We start from the raw sequence: 19,744 nt of genomic DNA, 5'->3' as shown, positions 1-19,744 counted from the left end.
TTTGGACGTATTTAGATAAAATTTTGTTTCTGGGCACAATATGTGTAAGAGTTGTGCACGATTTGGGAATAAATCTACTATGCACAATAATTGCACGTGTTTGGCTCATTGTGATATATATGCTAGTTGACTTCAAGTGGTGGGGGTGCTTCAGTCACTCGTGTGGCTGATCTCCGCTTTTCGATACTTACTTATTTCGTTTCAAAAAGTCGTACAAAAGCAAGAAGGTTTCGTAAATAAAAAACTAAAACTAAGTGAAAAATACTGATCATTATGTGTTCGTATATTTTATAAGGATATAGCAAAGAGTAAAAATATACAATTTATTTTTGTAGCTTCAAATCTTCGGTATTTTTTGTTCAATGCATTTGTATACATACATATTCTTGGAAATAATTACTTCAAAGAAAAATATACAATATAATGCTTAACTTAATTGAACCAAATTGTAATATACAAAGCCAAAGCTCGAGAAAGTTTGTTCTGTTCAGATTTATTGAAAAATGAATCGCCACAAATTGGGAAAAATGAAGAAACTTATACTTATTGAGAATTATTCGAACTCATCCTTTCATATTATTTTCTTTATACGGAATGGATCTCACTTGTTTTTACTGTACAATATTCACTTTAGAAGGAATGATTCTCAGGATATGCTTCAACTTATATTACATACTTAAATGAAGATATAAGACAATAAATATTTGAAAAAAAGTTACTTGAAACGATCTGAAAATTAATAGAAGCGAAAAAAAAAAATCTATAAAAGTTAAACATTTTTGCTCTAAATGGCTTACAGTTCAAAAAAATATCCTTTGTGGACTATAACCATGGGTTTGATAGCAGTTGAAGGTGGATGAAGTATCAATGATACTGTCTCATATTTTTCATTAGTTATAATTAAAACCATTCTGTTGAATTGGTCACCTCATATAACAATTAAAGGAATGAAACTGATATAATGTGTCTTTGAAACGATTGTAATACCATCAACTGTTATTCTGGGATAAAACCTTGACAGCTGATTGGCAGATAAGCCGACTTTCATTTCTGCAGATAGAACGAAAAAATATTCCCTAAATTTTTTTCGATTTGATGAATTGGTTACAATTCAGTCCTGTGGAGATCGTGATTGAGAATATCCAAGTTGTTTGTTTTTTTCTGATCAAACTCCACTTTTTCTCTTCCAATCTAAATTAAATTTTCATAGCTATCAATATTTTCATTTTGTTTTTAAATTAAGTTGAATTTCTACTTCAGATCGAATATATTCTCATACACACAATGGTATTCAATCATTCCAGTGTATCAATAACGTTTTCTTATTGGTAAAGATCGACAATGTATGTCAGTAAAGTAAACGATAATAGTACATACATATTTGACTTTTGAACATTTTTTTAATTACTATTTTTTGATGTAAACATATTAAGTAGATTTTGGTGCAAAATCTATACGTTTTTAATTTTGCTAATATCAGTGCTCGATATGAGAGGAAAAACGCTCGATTTGAATGGAAAATTGTTTTCCTTGAAAAATTCTCAATGGCTTGGAAGTTGGCAAGCACCCATGCATTTATGCATATGTACACGGAATTGGATACTCGTTTGTTGTACAAATCCACGATTCCACACCAAATCAGTTCCAGTAAGAGTTTTCAACTTGGATTAAATCCAATATTATATGAGCTAATGGTTTTGAATTTTTGAACGTTTTTTGAGTATTCAAATTGAATGAATTTGGATTTACACGAACAAAAGCAGCATGACACAGATGGCACTCCATTTGATGCATTTCGCATACATCGTGATTTTGATTTAACGGTGTCATGGGCTTGCCAATGTGTTTACCACTTTTCACATAGATTCCAGCAGGGCTTAAGAATCGCACAGAGTGAACCCTGTGAGTAGCGCAATGCATTACAATGTCATGCGCGCTACACGCACACGAACGGACGACGAACAGTTCACAAATGTTCAAATAAAAATGAGTTTATCACTGTTCATTCAATGTGCGCTCAAAAACTCACAGCAGACACGCAGATTAAAAAAAACATGTTTTTGCTTGTATTTCGGCTATGTAGAGCCTACTACATTTTTTCCGACCGAACGAAGATCCCCACAAAGCAATGGAGAAACAAGTGAGCGGTGTGCGCACACAACTCAGTTTGTATGAAAAAAACATCGCACACGAAAGCTGTGGCTATCATTCAAATGAGTTGTACTGCGAACTGAATGTGCGCTTTTTGAGCCCTGGATTGCAGTTGCAAAAATGTCATTATTGAGTGCCAAAAGTGACCCCAAGATTGTGGATTTCATCTTTCCACCTTTCACCAGTTTCCAAGTTTGCAAATGTTCAGCCTATGGAGGTCGATCCAATTCGAAACTGATTTGGTATGGAATCATCGATACATGTGTGCTAGAGTTTACTCTAGCTGACTTCTAGATCTTTCTAACCAGCTCCTAACCACGTATGAGCCTTAAAATCATTTATGTGATAACCTCTTCGTCATATATAGAATTTTGACCATTTCCCAAATTCTAATCCCAGCAAAATGTCCCTGCATGGAAAATACCCATACACATTCTTACTCCTTTGACTTGAGAAAATGATGGTAGAGAGATTTGTACGGATTTTTTTAAATTTCATAAACATATGATGGTTCGGAAATCGAAAGAGAAGCTAAGCTCACGAATGTAATATTGGAGTCAGAGAAGCAAAAGAGCACAGTCTGTTACAAGTAAGACAGGCTATTACGAATTAATCAGGTCGATTTTCGTAGCTCTTTCCTGCAATATTGGCGAAGTTTTCCACATACATATAATATTTCTGACCTTTTTTTTATTGAATACTAGTAACGAGTACTTTGTGCCCTTACATATTTTTTCAATAAAATTTAGATAAAACAGGATTCGTTTTTTGTGAACTTCTTTTCAGCGAAAAGTAATTTTTCGTGTTCGTCTTCCCCTCTTTCTTTCTGCCCATAATCAGATCTGTGCAAAAACGTGCTACTGGATGTATTTTTCCAAATTGAACATTATTTCATGTTGTGGTGGATTGGAGATCCAAACCTTGCATTGAGTGAAAAAATATTCAATTCCGAAGAATTCATTCATTGGCACATTTTTGCCCATGTTTTTTTTCATGAAAACGTTTTGTATACCAATAGAAATGTTAGAATGATTTTTATTAGCTTAAACTGAGTCAATAATACTTTTGTGCTTCTGGAATTACATTTATTATGCCTAGAATGTTTTTGAAGGCGAAAATAAATTTCTTCGTAACCATTTGCAAATTTGAATTTAAATTTTAGCTGGAAATAATCTCATTGCTGAATTTTCAGCTAGATGAGAATGCGTAAATACGATAGTAAATGGAGCGTATTGGCTCTAGATAAAAATTCATCAAATAATGCAATATCTACCTAAAATGTAAACTTCAATTTGCTTTCGGTGTTTCATAATTTCCTTTTTGATGTTTTACTTCATTAATTAGTGTACACAACGAAAATCTAGTATTATAAACCATTGGTAGATGCCAAGCGGTTAATAAGAATATGCCGAAAAATCAAACCGAAATCTCAATCAAATTATTGACATTTTCACCTTTTTCTGTTGTAAAATTATTTTTGAAGCACGGATTTTATAGGGCAACTATGCAAAATCATTGGAACTAATAAATTTCCTTATAAGAGGGAAATCATGAAACACCCAAGCATATAAGCCTGTATACAGTTGAATATAGTCACACAGTTCATCATATTTCTGTATATACAAAATGTTTGATCAAATATATTTATGATATTCGATGCGCAGCATTTACATGATGTTTATTTTTACACAGGTTATACAGACAGGGCACGTATAATTAAATTTAATTTTCTTCTTGAGTCAAAATAAGAAAAATATTCGACTATATCCCATTCCCCAGGCCTCATTTACACAAAAGCTTCTCAACTTGATGATTTGATGACATTACAAGATGATGAGTGTTAAAACCAAACTTAGTGCTGGGAGTACCGTATAGGCTCGAAATATCAACGTTTTCATCTGGAGGGGCGTTTGGAGGGAATGAAGCATTGATTGTAATAGCGGTAATTCAAGATATCCAGTTCTAAATCGTTCGATCTTAACTAGCTCGAACTGAATAACTTTTAATTTAGTTTTTTGTATTGGCTAAGTAAAGATTACACTGCAAAAACCCATCATTAAAAATTGATTCTAGCTGAAAAAATGCAGAAAACTTGATAAAATTGGTTTACCGTACTATGCCAGTATTAAATAAATTAATAACAAAAAAATGTCTGCTATGCAGAAAACTTCATTTTTCATACTTTTCAGCGATCATGATGAAAAATTATTGATGAAAAGTAATTATTCGTCTTCGATCTCTCTTTAAAACAAATTTAACAGCCGGTAGAAAATTATTTTTTTCGAAAAATGAAAAGTTATGATTGTTTGCTCAAAAATGGTTTTTAAAGAGCGCAACGTTTCTATTGAAAATGAATTGGTTTTTATATACGTTATCGAAACTTCTTTGAAGAGAAGTCAAAAACTCTGGCGTTTCCCAAAAATGAAACTTTTCAACACAATTGGACACAGGTGTGTATTGCATCTACTAGTAGATATATCCTAGACTGTGTGCATATCTCCTATACACACATAGAAAAAAAAATTACTAATCTTAGTATTAGTGATTCTTTTTCTTAAATCTATACCATAGTTCTTTTACCACTACATACACTGAGAAAAGATTTTTCAGAAATCACATCTGTGATTTTTTCAGATATTTTTTTCTCAGTGTAGAATTTTTTTCGTTGAAAAAAAAACTCTGGTTGTGTTGGTACGAAATTTGACAGTGACAGAATTTTCTAGAAATTCTGAAACGAAAATTCTGTCACTGTCAAATTTCGTACCAACACAACCAAAGTTTTTTCTTCAACGAAAAATTCTATGTCGTGGTAAAAGAACTATGGTATAGATTCATGAAAAAGAATAATAATTAAATAATCCAAAAGAATCACTAATACTAAGATTCATAACATTATTTCTGTGTGTGTATTGCACTATCTGGCATGCTTAGTTTAACCCTTTAGTGCATACAACCGCTTTTATACGGGCAAATTTTGAACGCCTGTATCGTAAATCGTACGTCGGATCACATTGCTTCAAAAGCAGGCATTTTTATTCTTCAAGGTGTCCTCTACAATTTGGTTCTTTTCACGAATAATGCGTTTACATCAAGCGGTTTTCGTGTTTTAAACAATGGATTTGATTGTTCTCTGATTTATGTCAATCGCATTTCCTGACTAAGCCGCGAGGAATCCAGGATTATGAATATTTTTTAAATTATCTATGGCCAAAAATCAACCAAGTCCTGGGAAAAATTAATGCACTAGAGGGTATATATCATTTTGAATACAGAATAATCTGGTTGTAAATAATAAAAATAGTTTGAAAATCACTATTTTTTATACAAGTTGAAAATTGGATTTCGCAACTCTTTAAGCGGTTACAATATGCATTGAGTTTGGATAAAACTATTTGAAGATGATTTTATAGTAATTAATGATATGAAGGTTTGTACCAAATTTCACAAGTACGAACTTCAAAGAACTACTCTGTTAAAAATACACTATGCAACAAATGTCGAAAAAATGTTTTGCTCTCTTTTGGCAGTTCCTTCCTTTACGGGTTTTTGCTGTTGCATAGTAATATATACACTGTGGGTCAAATCTTTCACAAGATAGAATGTCCGATTCATTACTGAATTTGTTTGAATTGAAAAACCAAAGAAATATTGCAATTTATTATATAAGTAGATTTGGTTTGAATGTTTTCGTAGACAGGTTTATATTACATAAACGAAAACATTAGGGTAGTCTAAAAGCGGAATAAAAAAAATCACAAAAATAATGAATTTGTGCCGTCCCAAAGAGAGGAACATGCACACAAAATAATAACTGAAAATTGTGTAGACGACGTTTGTAAAACGCCAGTTTGTAGGTTTGAGCGGTTGGTATTTTAACAGATCAGCAATTTTACGTCTTTATTTTAATTTCGTCTGACAACTGTCAATTCTCTCCGTGTATGATGTGGATTTTGATCGATTTTCACGAGAAAAATGGAATGTATTCTCCGTATTGAATATATTGATCGAAATCGTTCTTCTTTTTGAACAAGCCCTTCATGCTACTATAAATTAAACTGTTCAATTAATAATCCCTAAAAATATTCAAACTCGGAACAAGTATGGATTACGTTGTATATGGAGATTACAATTTTCTTCGATCATAAAGACCTGCAAGTCTAATAATCTAATGTGGATGCTTTAAGGCAGGTAAGCCTATCATTAGGCACCCATTAGCTTATTTTAGTTAGTTATTACGTGGCAAGCCACAAAACTATTTAAGGTAAAGCTGACACCATCTATGTCAACACCTTGCATTAAGGACATTAGAGTGGTTCAAAAAGAAAGATATAAATTTTTTGTGATTCCCGGATTTCTCATTTTTCAAATTATTAGCTTCTCTAATATTAGAGAAAATTATCACTAATGAAAACCCACAGCAAATTAAGTTAATATCATTAGAATTTAGCAATTAAGCTCCGGGAATCACCAAAAAGTTTATACATTTTTGGATCAGCCTTAGAGACATTTTAGTTTAAATCCAGAGGTTAAGTTTCACATGGATTTCAACCTAACAAAATTGACATGTTTCCACACGATATTGATAACCCAGATATTGCTACTCCAATAAATTATTCCGGCAAAACTAAAATATCAGTATACTCGATACATATAATTATAAAATTCTGAGTTGAGTATAAACAAATGATGCCGATATGTTCACGTACCAATTTTGTAATAATTATTGGTTCAGGGTGCATCCAGCATCAAAAACGGTTATACTCGATGATAAAGTTTGCAATACGATGCGAATATAAAAATATCACAACTTTGTGAATAGTGATGCTAAAGCGATACATGATCTGTCAACTGTGACTAGCTTATATAATAAAATAGCCAAATATTTTTCAAGCGATTACTCCTGAGAAGATTTAGATATGAAACATGTTCGAAGGAAAAGTTCTTGGAAATAGAATCCGGAGGATGAAATGAGATGAAAAAAAACTTCATTTTGGCCCCCCAAAAGCTAGAGTTTGAGATACGTATTTGTTGAAGGGGTGACACTGAGCCACGGGGTAAAGAGGAATTTTTATCTTATTTTGACGATAAAGCTGATTTAAAGTATTTGAAATATTCTGCATTATTATATCAGTTATTATTTTTCTGCGTTTGTTCATTACTTCTATTAATTCTTATGAATAGAGTATATATACATATACATATACATATGCATGTACATTTACATAAAAACATATACAATGTATATTATACATATATGTATATATAGTGACATTTCGATTGTCGATTGAAGGCACGAGAAGATTGATTTGTGTGCAATATAAGAAGACACTACAGTGAAAATGTAGTCTCAAAAACACAGAGCGTGAAAACTCTAGCAATTTAAATTCATGTTCCGTTTCTGTTGATCAAAAACCAATTATGAGTTTGTTGTCAAAATACTTTATTGAGTACCTTTCTGGGATTGCGATTGTTCACACAACGCTAGAGAATCTTTTGAACTCACTATATTGTAGCATTTTAATTTCATCGAAGAGTTTTCTTTTGGGCTGGACGGATGCAAGTCCCGTCTTTGCAAGTTTGTTTTTTCATAAGGCTCTTACTTTATTCTCAGCGGTTTAACTAATTGTTCTATTACTGGTAAAAAATATCAAATATTGGATGAGTTGAATGTTTTAACACATTGTTTTACAAAATGCTCTGTCGAAATATTTTTTGATAGGTGTCAACCAATGTTTGAGAAAACATTCTAACGATGCGCGCATAGATATCGGAATTGTATACAATCGTTTCCCCACGCATTGGAAATGGTCTTTCTTATATTTTGCTACACACAGCTCTTCTTCTATTGTCTTCAATCGCAAACGTTTAGCAGCTCAAACAATTCATGCCTGCGCACTCAGAATTTTTATCATTCATTTTGTGATAGCGAAAAGTGTAGAAATGATAATAATAGATAAATTGGTTTGGAATGAAGTACAACTGAAAGTTTGGGCTTTGAACAATTGTAGTTATAAAGCAAAAAAAAATGTTCACTACAACAAATCAATCCATACCACTTTTGAAGAAAAGACAAGTATTTGTTGTGATTTGGATGATGGAAATAACTTGATTTTTTTTCATATTTAGACTTTTTGTATTGTATTGGGCATACTGCTCATTTTTGGAGGTGTGTAGATGTCGATTGAAGACTCATTAATTTAAAGGTTAATTGTACATTTTGTTTGCCATAAATTATATAGTGTATAATATGATCAAATTGAAATTGCAAGACTTCTGTAAATTTGAACAAAGCGACGTACAATTATATCAAATAACTCTTCCCACTACTTAACATCTATTAAACTGATTAACAATAGTTCAACAACAATTTTCAGTGTTTGAAATGTACGGAATGTTTCGATATCGCATATTACATATTCGGTATTGATCAATTAAGTTTAATTCGTTTTCTTCAATTCATTTGGCTATAACTAATAATATTAAACAACAAGGCTATTTGCCTCCCAGTCCGAATTTCATGAAAATCAGTTCCTTGCCTTTGGATAAAATATCACCACCAGGCGCTGTTATATCACCTGTTCATAAAATGGAAACAAAATTTATGAGTTTCGATAAAAAATGCTCATAGACTTTACGTCTTTACCTAATTTTTGCATTAAGTTCGGCTGTCCTGGTCCACCGCCTTGTTGCATATTATTATTAAATGATTGTTGATGTTGCTGATTCTGTTGATTCTGTTGATTCTGCTGATTTTGTTGATTTTGCTGACTACCGAAACCAAAAATACTTCCACCACTAGTATTGCCACCTAATGAAATGAAATAAAAGTATCCATATATCAACTGCGAACTATGAACAGAAAGTATTCCACCATATTTTTGCAAATTTTAATCGAGTATAACATCAGTTAAAGCCAAACTTAGTTATAGCTAAGTAAGTAGTTCAACACCAACAGTTGTAAATATAAATTAAAATGAATTATTTCCGAAATGACAAATAAAATGTTCCAAACAATTCCCGAGCTTCGGCTGTTTTTTACAGAGTTCTAATGTATACCGTCTTAAAGGGTATTGTGTATATAATTTATCTATACACAATACCCCTTAAGACGGTATACATTAGAACTCTGTACAAAACAGCCCAAAATGAGACACGGTTCTTTATTCATTAGTGTTATAATGATCAAAGAAGCACATTGAATTCTTAAAAAAAATTGTGAAGACAATACAAGAACGAACAGTCAATAAACATTTTTGAGACATTTTTCTTTGAGTGGTTACACAGAGAGTTCGATACGCGAGGTTTTGATACAAAATCCCCATATTGACAGTCCAATACAGCCAAAATAAGTAAAAATTAAATTTTCTTGCAATATGTTTTCCTGGGACAATTTTATAATGTAAATTGAAATCCATTCAAATCGTCTTAAAGCTTTAAGTATACAGTAATTCTTGGCATAATCCCCAATAAATTCCTTTAATAACAGTGTTATTATAACACCGTGCAACAAAATTAAAGTTGTTATTTTGCACATGGAGGTTTTGAATGCAGGATGTTAGAGGACCTCAAAACAAACATTTCTGCATCATTACTTTCTTTATTTTGAATTCTTTGTACGAAGAATTAGTGAGAAATATCAATTTTCGGACTTACTGTTAAATTGTTGCTGCGGATGCTGTTGTTGTTGCGACATAGTTCCTCCTGTTTGCGGTGTAACTTGTGGACCCTTAGGATAGTTTTGACGATTGCCAAAGAGACCACCAGTTGCTGCATTCGAGGCACCAGACAAAAGATTTGAAGCTGTGGAAAAAATACCAGAAGATTGCTGCTGTTGTTGTTGTTGTTGTTGTTGTTGTTGTTGTTCACTCGATTGTGTCGAGTAAGGTTGTTGTGGTTTATGTTGCATGATATTTTGTTGCTGATTCGTCATATTACCACCGACCATCCCGCTTCGATTCATCTGTGTATTTCAATTCAGTTTAAATTGGGCGATAAGCAATCACGGAGTGATAAGACAAGAAGAAACAGAAGAGAGAAAAAAGGATAACAAGTGCAAATCGTAGAACGAATTCGTCGTTTTAATCACCATAGAATCAATCAGGAAATATCCAAGCATATATTAGGGCTTTGTTATTCTACCGAGCAATTCCAAATTAAAACAAAAATTCAGACTTTGTTATGAAAGAGGTAATAGCTGCAGAGAATTATGAGAAAAGATATGTAAACTTTTGCGTTCATCATTTACAAATATCTCAAAACGCATCAGGTAAACGAATTGTAAAGCAACCATAGTCATTATTAGTTGTTTTACTATATAAATTGCATATTTTGGCGCCACCGATGGTGGACATAATCGCTACCGAAACTTTTTAATGTTTCACTTCTTGGAAAATGTTATAATCCCACAAATTTTCCATTGAAGAAAATGCAACAAATTTCGGAGGCAATTGAATGCAGGACTCTCTGTCCGAAATATAATGTCTGAGATGGTTATGCTGATGCAATATATACTCAAACAAACAAACATTGTGTTTAAGGAGAAGAGTCTATATATGCCGATATTCCAGGCAACATAAAATGTAGTTTCAGAATTACTACCCAAATTTGACTGTCCAACTGGCGGATTCAAAATGTTTTTTTCAACAGATATAGTACTTTTGCAACGAACGCAAAAAACCTATTCATTTGTTTGAAATAATCAACATTTGATTCATATGATATTACGATGGGCTCTGAAGTTGAAGTAATAAGTTTGGCAAAGAATACACCGCTTGAGAACTTCAATGTGAGCGAAGCAGAATCATTTCATTAACAATGCAATAGTTTTATTTAATTTTGTGTGACATAAATTTTTAGTTTTTTAACTCTCTTCATTTGACGTCACGTAACGTGATCTACCACAAAATACGAATCTGTAACTTAATGCGCCTGCATGTCTACAGTTGGTTAGTGGATCTTTATGAGTTGAAAAAGTACTCCAAATGCTATCATAAGACTATGGTAGACTCTGTAGAATAACTTCTGACTTGGTTTTCTCTGGAAACCTAATTTTCTGAAAAATAATTCTATTGTTCAAAGTCAAAGTAGCCTATGTGAATAATTCAGTGTTTCACGAACTAAGAATTTTACCTATGCCGCAAAATATGCAAGTTGAAAGTTCATAAACCATACAAACATGCATCACAAATCACAAATCATAAAAACATAAGTTACTTTGACTCCGCCCAATACATTTTTTTAAAACTTCGATCGAATTTCGAAAAATGTAAAAACCAAGTTGGGAACACTTCCCGGATTAAAGATTCTTTTCAATATGATTCATGTTGCGTATATAAAATATTTCAAAATCAAAAATCTTTCTTAAACAAAAAAAACTCGACTAATTTTAGGAAATGCTTAACTGAATTGAGAAAATAAATGAATGCTTCTCTCTTACTTCAGCCGACCATCTCCTTGAGTGCAATTTAGAGAGAAAAAGAAGAGAAGAGAAGAGAAGGAAGAGAGATAGAGAGTGTCAAATCGAAAGCTTTTTACGACATAAAAAATGTGCCAATTTATCCCATTCGTTCCCCTTCAACTGAAAATAAAATGCTAGGTCTTTTGACTAGCAATGCTTTAAATTCTGTTATTTCTGTGCGCATACAACGATATGTTTCGATGTTCCACGATGTCGTTCAATTCCTATTGAATTGATTTGAAGAAATACATTTAGGTTGTGAGTATGTTGAAATTATCTAAGCTTTTGGTAAACTGACGGAACACGATGCAGAATAATATATATTTTCGAATTTGGAGCTACTACTAGAAAATTGTGCCAACTCTCCCTGGCTGTGCATATATTTATGATACACAATCAACAAATCGGCTAAATTTTTTCCAAACTGAAGAACAAATATGTTTTATTGTAAATATGCAGCAGCATGCATTTCAGAAGGAAATTCAGTGGAATTAGCGCGTACACATGCAGAATTGATTTTCGAAATTCGAGCTCTGTGTTATGAGTTTTTCACCATTAGTAACATTAAAATGTCCTGAAAGGTTTGAAATTTGCCAACTTTCATTAGTTGTTCGTTTTTTTCCAAGGCAATCAAAACTGACATTCCAAGATTTTTCTGAAAAGTGCAACCAAAAGTTCCATCTTCAAACACCATTCAATTGTTTATTCACATATTGGTTGAATTTAAAATTTTGGGAACTTCTTTCCTATCACCCAAACTATATGTTAATATAATCATAAGTTTTACGGTTCGCTTGCAAACGTGCAATATCATTCAGGAAAAATACCAGAAAAATGTAACGTAAGAGTTATTGAAAAATGGCCATGAAATATAGGCTTCATGCCTTTGCACACATATTTTTCTAATATCATTGATATTCACTTTATGACAATATTCAAGGACTGTTAGGTTACATTTTTGATTGAATGATATGAAATGTTAATTGGATGTATCCGGAATGCTTTCCAAGGTGGTAAAGATAATATTTGAAGTTAAGAAATTTCATATTGTCACATGAAATATACTCAGAATTACGTAGGAAACTTTAGAGCATCTAGTCGAGAAGCAGGAATGTCGTTTTGTCATCTGTTCTTTCTTGTTGTAAAAATTCAATTGTTGGTGTTGACTTTTCTAGGTTTGTAACGGTTGGGAAAAGTAAAAATATATCCTAACGTTTATTTGTTGAATTTTTCCGCATCTTTTATTATACGTACGAACGTAACGTGTTTTATAGTTCCATGTCAATCTCACTACCACGGAAACCAAACATTGGAAGTTGAGATTGAACTTTGGAACTTTTATATCAAAATCGAAGAAGGGATGGGTGGGGTGTATATAAAGGTACCCCATTTTAGATGGTTTTCAAATATCGACCCTCCATCATTGAACGAACGAAACTATATTTATAAAGTGTAACTATAAATTTGGGTAGATCGGGCAAGTTTTTTGAGTGAATATTTCAACACAATACCTAAAGAGCCGAAGAGAATATATAAAACATTGAAAGTGATCAGTTTTAGTTTTACCTTAGCCCAAAATTGGAGTAACATGGTAAAACCTTCAACGTGAAACAACAGTGATAATGAAACTGAAAGAACATATGTTCATTTTATACGAAAGGTACCCAAGTAGCATATTTAGCTCTTGAGTCACTAAGGCATTCTTTTCTAACATAGAAATTATAAGGACACAACTATATTTCAGGTATATTTTTCTACCGCTCAAATTTGCATGTGTTGTTCTTCCTTTAGTATATCATTAGATTACACAATGTGTGATTACACATAGTGCAATTGCTTAAAATAATCCACTTCTGAATAGTTAAAACATTTTTTGTCAATAATTTCATTCGAAGCAACATTTTCAAAAACATAATTATTTCCGGTGCTTATGTAATGGCAGAAATTACACGTAGAAAAAATCTTAATATACAAACAGAAATGCAAGCAAATGTATTTATTAATGATATTTATTGAACTTAAACGGGTAAACTCTCATTTTCGCACCAATTGGTGAGACGTAGGCAAAAGAAGAATGTTCGTTTTCAAGCAATTTCTAACCATAGAGGAAGCCTCATTCATTGCGAAAATTTAAATATTATCACAAAATAGATACACTGAGAAAAACTTTTCTGAAAAAATAACAGATGGCGTTTGTAAATGGTTAGTTTCTAAACTTTTTTTATATGGAGGTTGTGAATGGTCAAACTTTTTCTGCAATACGATATTACCGAAAAAGTTGGACAATTCGCAACCTCCACATAAAAAAGTTTGGAAACTAACCATTTACAAATGCCATCTGTTATTTTTTCAGAAAAGATTTTCTCAGTGTACATATAGCCAATGTTAAGAACAATTTTTACATGTATATTGTATATGCCGCACGGAAATTTTCGCTTTCGTTTTGAATATCGCTCATTTTTTAATCTTGTTTTATTTGAAAAGTCATGATCCGCGAAAATATTCAAAAATGAGTAACTTAGGCCCGTTTCACTCTTATTAACACATGATTGTATTTTCAATGAAAAAGAAAGCTCAACAAACGACAGGAACCCCACAAGAAACTTCAACAATAGATCAAATGAACAACAACAACAACAACAACAACAACAAATTATTTATCGACGTACGTTTGTTTATTTGTTAACAGACGGTTTGAAAGCTACCAAACTTTAAACATAATTTAAATTAACTCGACCACGAACATTCCTTTCACGAAAGCACGAAAAATCAAATGATCTTTTCCTTGGACACTAATGCCTTCTAAGCCTTTTACGTCTCGCCAAATTAAATGAAAATGCAACTATGAAAATATGCAAATCAAGACCACATAAAATACTATTCATTGTTCAATTCAAAACTTTGTAGAATATCAAAATGTGCGAAACATTTAGAAAACCATTTTTCAAAATATCTCAAATTGCTTTTAAACACATTTTTTCGCACGTATATGTCGCATCAACAGTTTTGATCGAAAACTTTTCTAAGTTGCACACTCATTTGGTAAAAAATAAATAGTTCCGTGAAATATATAACGTTGATCATCCAATTTTCACAAAAATATCGTACATGCCCTAGGTTCTGCACAATAAATATTTACTCATATTGACCTTTTATACAAGACCCCTTTCGGATGCACATGCATGAACAAAATCTGCATTTTATCAAACCAATTCTTTCGTAGATTGACTCTTTGATGATAAAGAATGCAGAAGATAATTGATCGAATGAATCAATTTTGCAAGTATTAAATTACGACTTTTCGTTAGAAGAGTTTGATGTGGTTTCTTCAGAATGGTGAATGTGTTAAAGCATAGTAGAGCGGTTTCTTTTAGTAGGATTTTAGTTACCTGCGATTGGTGTTCGTGGGCAGGATGGCCCGTGTTGTCTAACAGTGAAGGGGAAGTAGGACGAGCATCTAGCAACAAACAACATGAAGACATGACATTTACCACAGCATAGCAAAAAGCGGATTGATTACATGGGCGCGACTTGAACATGTAATTTCAAATTTTATTATCCAAATAATTTCAATATATTTAAATTATTATTACATTTGATGGGGAAAGTTTGAGGAAAAAGCAAACGTTTTCAAAGTGTTAGCTTTTTCAATCAAACTACTTTCCATTGATCCACGTACTATGGAAATCATGAAAGGTAAGTCGGAAAGGAATGAATGTGCCCAAGGATGTACCGAATTTTTTACTACAATTGTACTTTATATAAAAGTTCCAATTGGATTATGGAATTCGCGCACATGTGATCATCGCCAAGAATATTGATTTTTACAGCTTATAACATTAAAATAAAAAATAAAAATAAAATCTCGATATCAACGTAAAGAGCAGGCGAAAAAAATACAATTGTTCGCCAAAACTAAAAAGTTCAACGTGAATCTGTGAACCAAAACTGTTTATGATCTGAAACTTATGTTCAACATTAGTCATAATGAACTTGTGATATTTAAACATCGACTGAAAAATATACTTGATATTCGTTTTTTTTTAATATCAAATATTGAGGTGCACATTGTTAACGAAATTGAACCCTACAGATCAGAAACAGTAGATTTCAGATGTTTGTATTCAAAGTTACAGAGAAACATTAGAGTTGATTTTCATTTTTTTCTTCTTCAAAATATTGTGCACACTCAACACATAAAGCTTCCGACACATGGATCGAGTGCGTTAATGTGAACTAGACAAATATTTCAATGTTCATCCTTGAGCCTAACCACATTTTCCAATACGCATTGAAGTTTTGCAATGATTGCTCGATGCTTTTGTGGATATACTATGCTTTTCGTTCTTTGATCTTGTGTATGTTTTTTAAACTAAGTTTTGTAAAACATCAACAAATATCGGTTGGAATTGTGGTTGGACTTGGAGATTGATTGTCTTCCGTCTTTCTAGCACTCGATTTATGTTCCGACAATTCATCGAGTAAAAAGTTCTATTAGTGAGAATTAGCCTGCAGTCAATTTAGAACATAAGTATCTGAAATTTTACAAAACAAAAACAAAATAAACAAAGTATATATGAAAAGATCATTTTTCGTTTTCCGAAGGATAGTTTAGAATAGTTCCTAGTGCTGGGAATTATATAATACTGAGGAAACCTACCCTGACTGGCAATAAAAGTGGAATTGGAGGAATAATTATCCGAAAGGACAACATAAAAAAACGAATTCGTAAAAGTGAAACATGTATTTATGAATTTGCTTTTTATGTTGCTTTCAGCACACTTGTTCTTGTAATTCCACTTTCATTGCAAGTTACTCAAATCTTTAGGCTGATTTGGGAGTCTTTCATGGACTTTGTTACGAGAAAGAGTAAGTTTTTTTCCACTTTAAAATGGTTGAAGGAGAGCACATGTATTTTGACAGTTTGTATATGTGATAAAAGAGAAAACGTTTCATATGATGTTAAATAGGATAGCATGTAAAATTTATTTTGTGTCAACTTAAACCAGAGACAGAATGTCTTTCGGATACATTAGTTGTTGAACAACAATGTGTATTTGAAATTATAGCATTATTTTGTGGGAGAAACAGGATTTTCACCAACACTAGAATATGCAAACTAGCAGAAATCAGTATTACACCATCTTCGATTTTTTGATAATAGGTAACGGAATGGTGTTATCAGCTGTATTCCTCGACCGCGTCTATAACTTTGCTAGAGACAGTTATAACTTTATGTACAGTATATTTTCCCGAGAATTTCGAAAAACCACTACAGCCTACATAAACATATTCTCTCCTATTCCCATTTTAAAATGATGAAAACCTAAAATGGAAAGAAACTTACTCTTCTTTTCCGCAAACAGAATAAATAAAGATATTTGCTTTTTAAAAATTCAATCGACAGCAACACAAAATTCATCAGTCGTATACATAGAGAATTATATACAAAAAAAAATTATATTTGCTGGTGTTGAAATAAGAAAAAAAAAGATTGTTCTTTTTTAAGATCTACTCCTCTGGAAAAACCTTCGAGGGTTTGTTGTGACATTTAATTTCACTAGGAGATAACTTTTTTGAAGTAGAACTGTGTGGTATTTGAAGTACTAAAATTATGAATTACTTCTGACTGTTAAAAGAATACCGATGATCACCGATGATACACATGATCTTTGACACCTTTGAACACAATACAAAAATTAATGCATAGAGTTTCATTGATTTTTCATAGAGAATGAAGTAGAGTGTTACTTTTCACACTAGTGAAACTTTTGATCAAATCCAGATGAAATTGCAAGTCCTGTACTACCGATCCGGTATGTATAATACATTCTCTCTTTATCACAGTTACACTCAAACCTATTTACGTTACAGAAAACCACACTCGTCTTTTCAAAAATTTAATTTTAAATAGATATCTTCTTTTCACAATCTAACCAAAATGTCACCAGAAATTAATAGGAATTGCAAGCGCTAGTCAGGATTTTTGAAAATGTCATTGATCAGTTGTTCTGGGTAGTTACAATATCACATTCATAGCAGTAGCACAAGGAGATTCGCGAACAATTTGACGTTGTGTTTTTACAATTTATCAACTAATTTTAAAGTGAATCGCTAAGAATGCGAATACTATAGGATTTTTTTTTAATGAGGCATGACAGTACATTTTGCTGTGTGCATAATCAAAATTTACCTGGCCATTTTTAATTAGTATTTGGCTAAGTACTGACCAGTACTTTGGTTTGAAGTACTAATCAAAATTAGTAAATTGATGGTAGTTGCGGGATGTGAACATATGTTCAACTAATTTTAGCAGCACTGTAAGTCATTTAGCTATAGTTCAAAACAAGATATTGACTATACTGTTGACTATAGTTTCTGCAAAAAACTCTGTTTCCTTATACAAGAATAAGAAATTTTAATTGTCTTTCTTCCTTTCTTTCTATCTCCTTCAATTAATTCGTTGACTGGTATAAATATATTAAAATATCAACGATTAACCCTTAACCTGAACAAGTGTTTTCCTTGGGCAGTCCGGAATGGCTAAGACTTGTCTATACCCTCTTTGTTACAAAGTTGTAACCAACATTTAAATAACAAAATTTTAACTGATATTGACAACCATTATTATATTATTATGACCTATTGAATTTCCAAATAGTAGACGCTATATATTGAAATAATCCGATTATATTTAGCAATTATAAATTATCTTCCGACATGAATTTCATACCGTAACTGACCAAAAACTACTGATTTTCACTTCTAAAAATTGTTTTTTGTAACCAGTTATAAATTTGATAGGATTAAATATTTTAGCTAATTAACTGAAATGAAATTTCATTGCGCGAAAGCAAATACATCGCTGGGAATAATCATGAATCAAATAAATGAACTCGAAGAAGCGAACCCGACAAACATTTTCTTTCCCAACAGACATTGAAATCTCTGCACAAGGTTCGCAATTGATTGGCAATAAATAAACAGAAGTAAATTTCTGCTTGTACCTATGCTCAAGCTGCGCAGTCATCAGAAATACTGCCAAAAGTGGGTAGACTTTTATTGCAGACCATATGCAAAGTTTATGCTGTTAATATCTGCAAAATTGATACGCAGACTTTATGTAGGTACATATAATCTGAATTAGTCTGCATAAAAAATCATAACGACCGAATTTCGATGATGTTTCATGTCGCGGAATTTCTTTTTCAAAATAAAACTTGAGACATGGCTTTAAGTTTGTCGAAACAATGGTGAAAATCAATATGAACATTTTAGATTAGTGCTATGTTGTATGATTTGTATAGGAACGCTGTGCGAATATTATTTGCGGAGGAACTGTATGCATTGACATGACTTCATCGACATTTTTGAAGGTGCGTTCGTTGCTGTGGCAAACGCTTTGTATCTAAGTGTTTGAAAAGAAGTGAATATTTTTGCACGAACCAAAGTTGGTTTCGGTTGAAAAGTAATCGCTAATTCAATTAATAAGATGATGGCCATGAAAATAGTTCAGAATAATATACTATTTCAATTAAATTTTAAAAGCGATCAAATGTCACATTCCTGCATTTGGCATTGTTCCGCTGTATGCTTCAAATACATACATCTACAGTCATGGAAATTTAATTAGGACCGGCATTGAAATTTCAGTTTTTTCCCATTAATTCTGTTATTTTATAAAAAAATATTCATGAAATGATGTTTATGAGAATATTTGAAGTTTTTATAAATGGACTAGACTATCAATTTCATTATTTTCGGTAATGGATATCATTTATTGATGAAATTGCCCAAAAACTGCGGGAAAAATAAATAAGACCTTCCATACAAAAAATGACAAATTTTTTCGAAAAATCGGAAAATTTATCATTTGTTTGACAAAATTCACTCCACCGATGGTCGTATTTAATTGAAATACATTTTTTGCACATTACCATTTAATAGATTTCAAATTTCTTAACAAATTCGAAAAGTTACAGACCAAACTAAACTTTATAGCATTTTTTGTATGAAAAATCGTGGAAGAATCATAGTTTGGTCTGTAACTTTTCGAATTTATTATGAAATTTGAAATCTATTAAATGGGTCCTAATTAAATTTCCATGACTGTATGTACAGGAACGTTTAGGGTAC

At 32.0% G+C, this 19,744-nt stretch overlaps 1 protein-coding gene across 1 annotated transcript in view; it reads right to left on the bottom strand.

Annotated features, from left to right (window-relative positions):
• Positions 1-262: 262 nt before the first annotated feature.
• Positions 263-19,744, bottom strand: part of LOC129570149 (peripheral-type benzodiazepine receptor-associated protein 1-like) — a 44,145-nt gene continuing 24,663 nt past the window's right edge. The window contains exons 13-16 of the mRNA XM_055449630.1: positions 14,998-15,065; positions 9,805-10,111; positions 8,795-8,959; positions 263-8,726 (exon numbers count right to left, since the gene is read on the bottom strand). Coding sequence (XP_055305605.1) covers positions 8,644-8,726; positions 8,795-8,959; positions 9,805-10,111; positions 14,998-15,065 — 623 coding nt within the window. The 3' untranslated portion in view covers positions 263-8,643. The remainder of the gene's footprint in view (positions 8,727-8,794; positions 8,960-9,804; positions 10,112-14,997; positions 15,066-19,744) is intronic.

The sequence above is a fragment of the Sitodiplosis mosellana genome, unplaced genomic scaffold, assembly GCF_009176505.1.
Source record: "Sitodiplosis mosellana isolate CC-2019 unplaced genomic scaffold, AAFC_SMos_1.0 Smas_scaffold_47, whole genome shotgun sequence".
In the NCBI taxonomy this organism is placed as follows: Eukaryota; Metazoa; Arthropoda; class Insecta; order Diptera; family Cecidomyiidae; genus Sitodiplosis; species Sitodiplosis mosellana.
The sequence above is the reverse complement of the archived record's forward strand: the minus strand, read 5'-3'. Positions and strand labels throughout refer to the sequence as shown.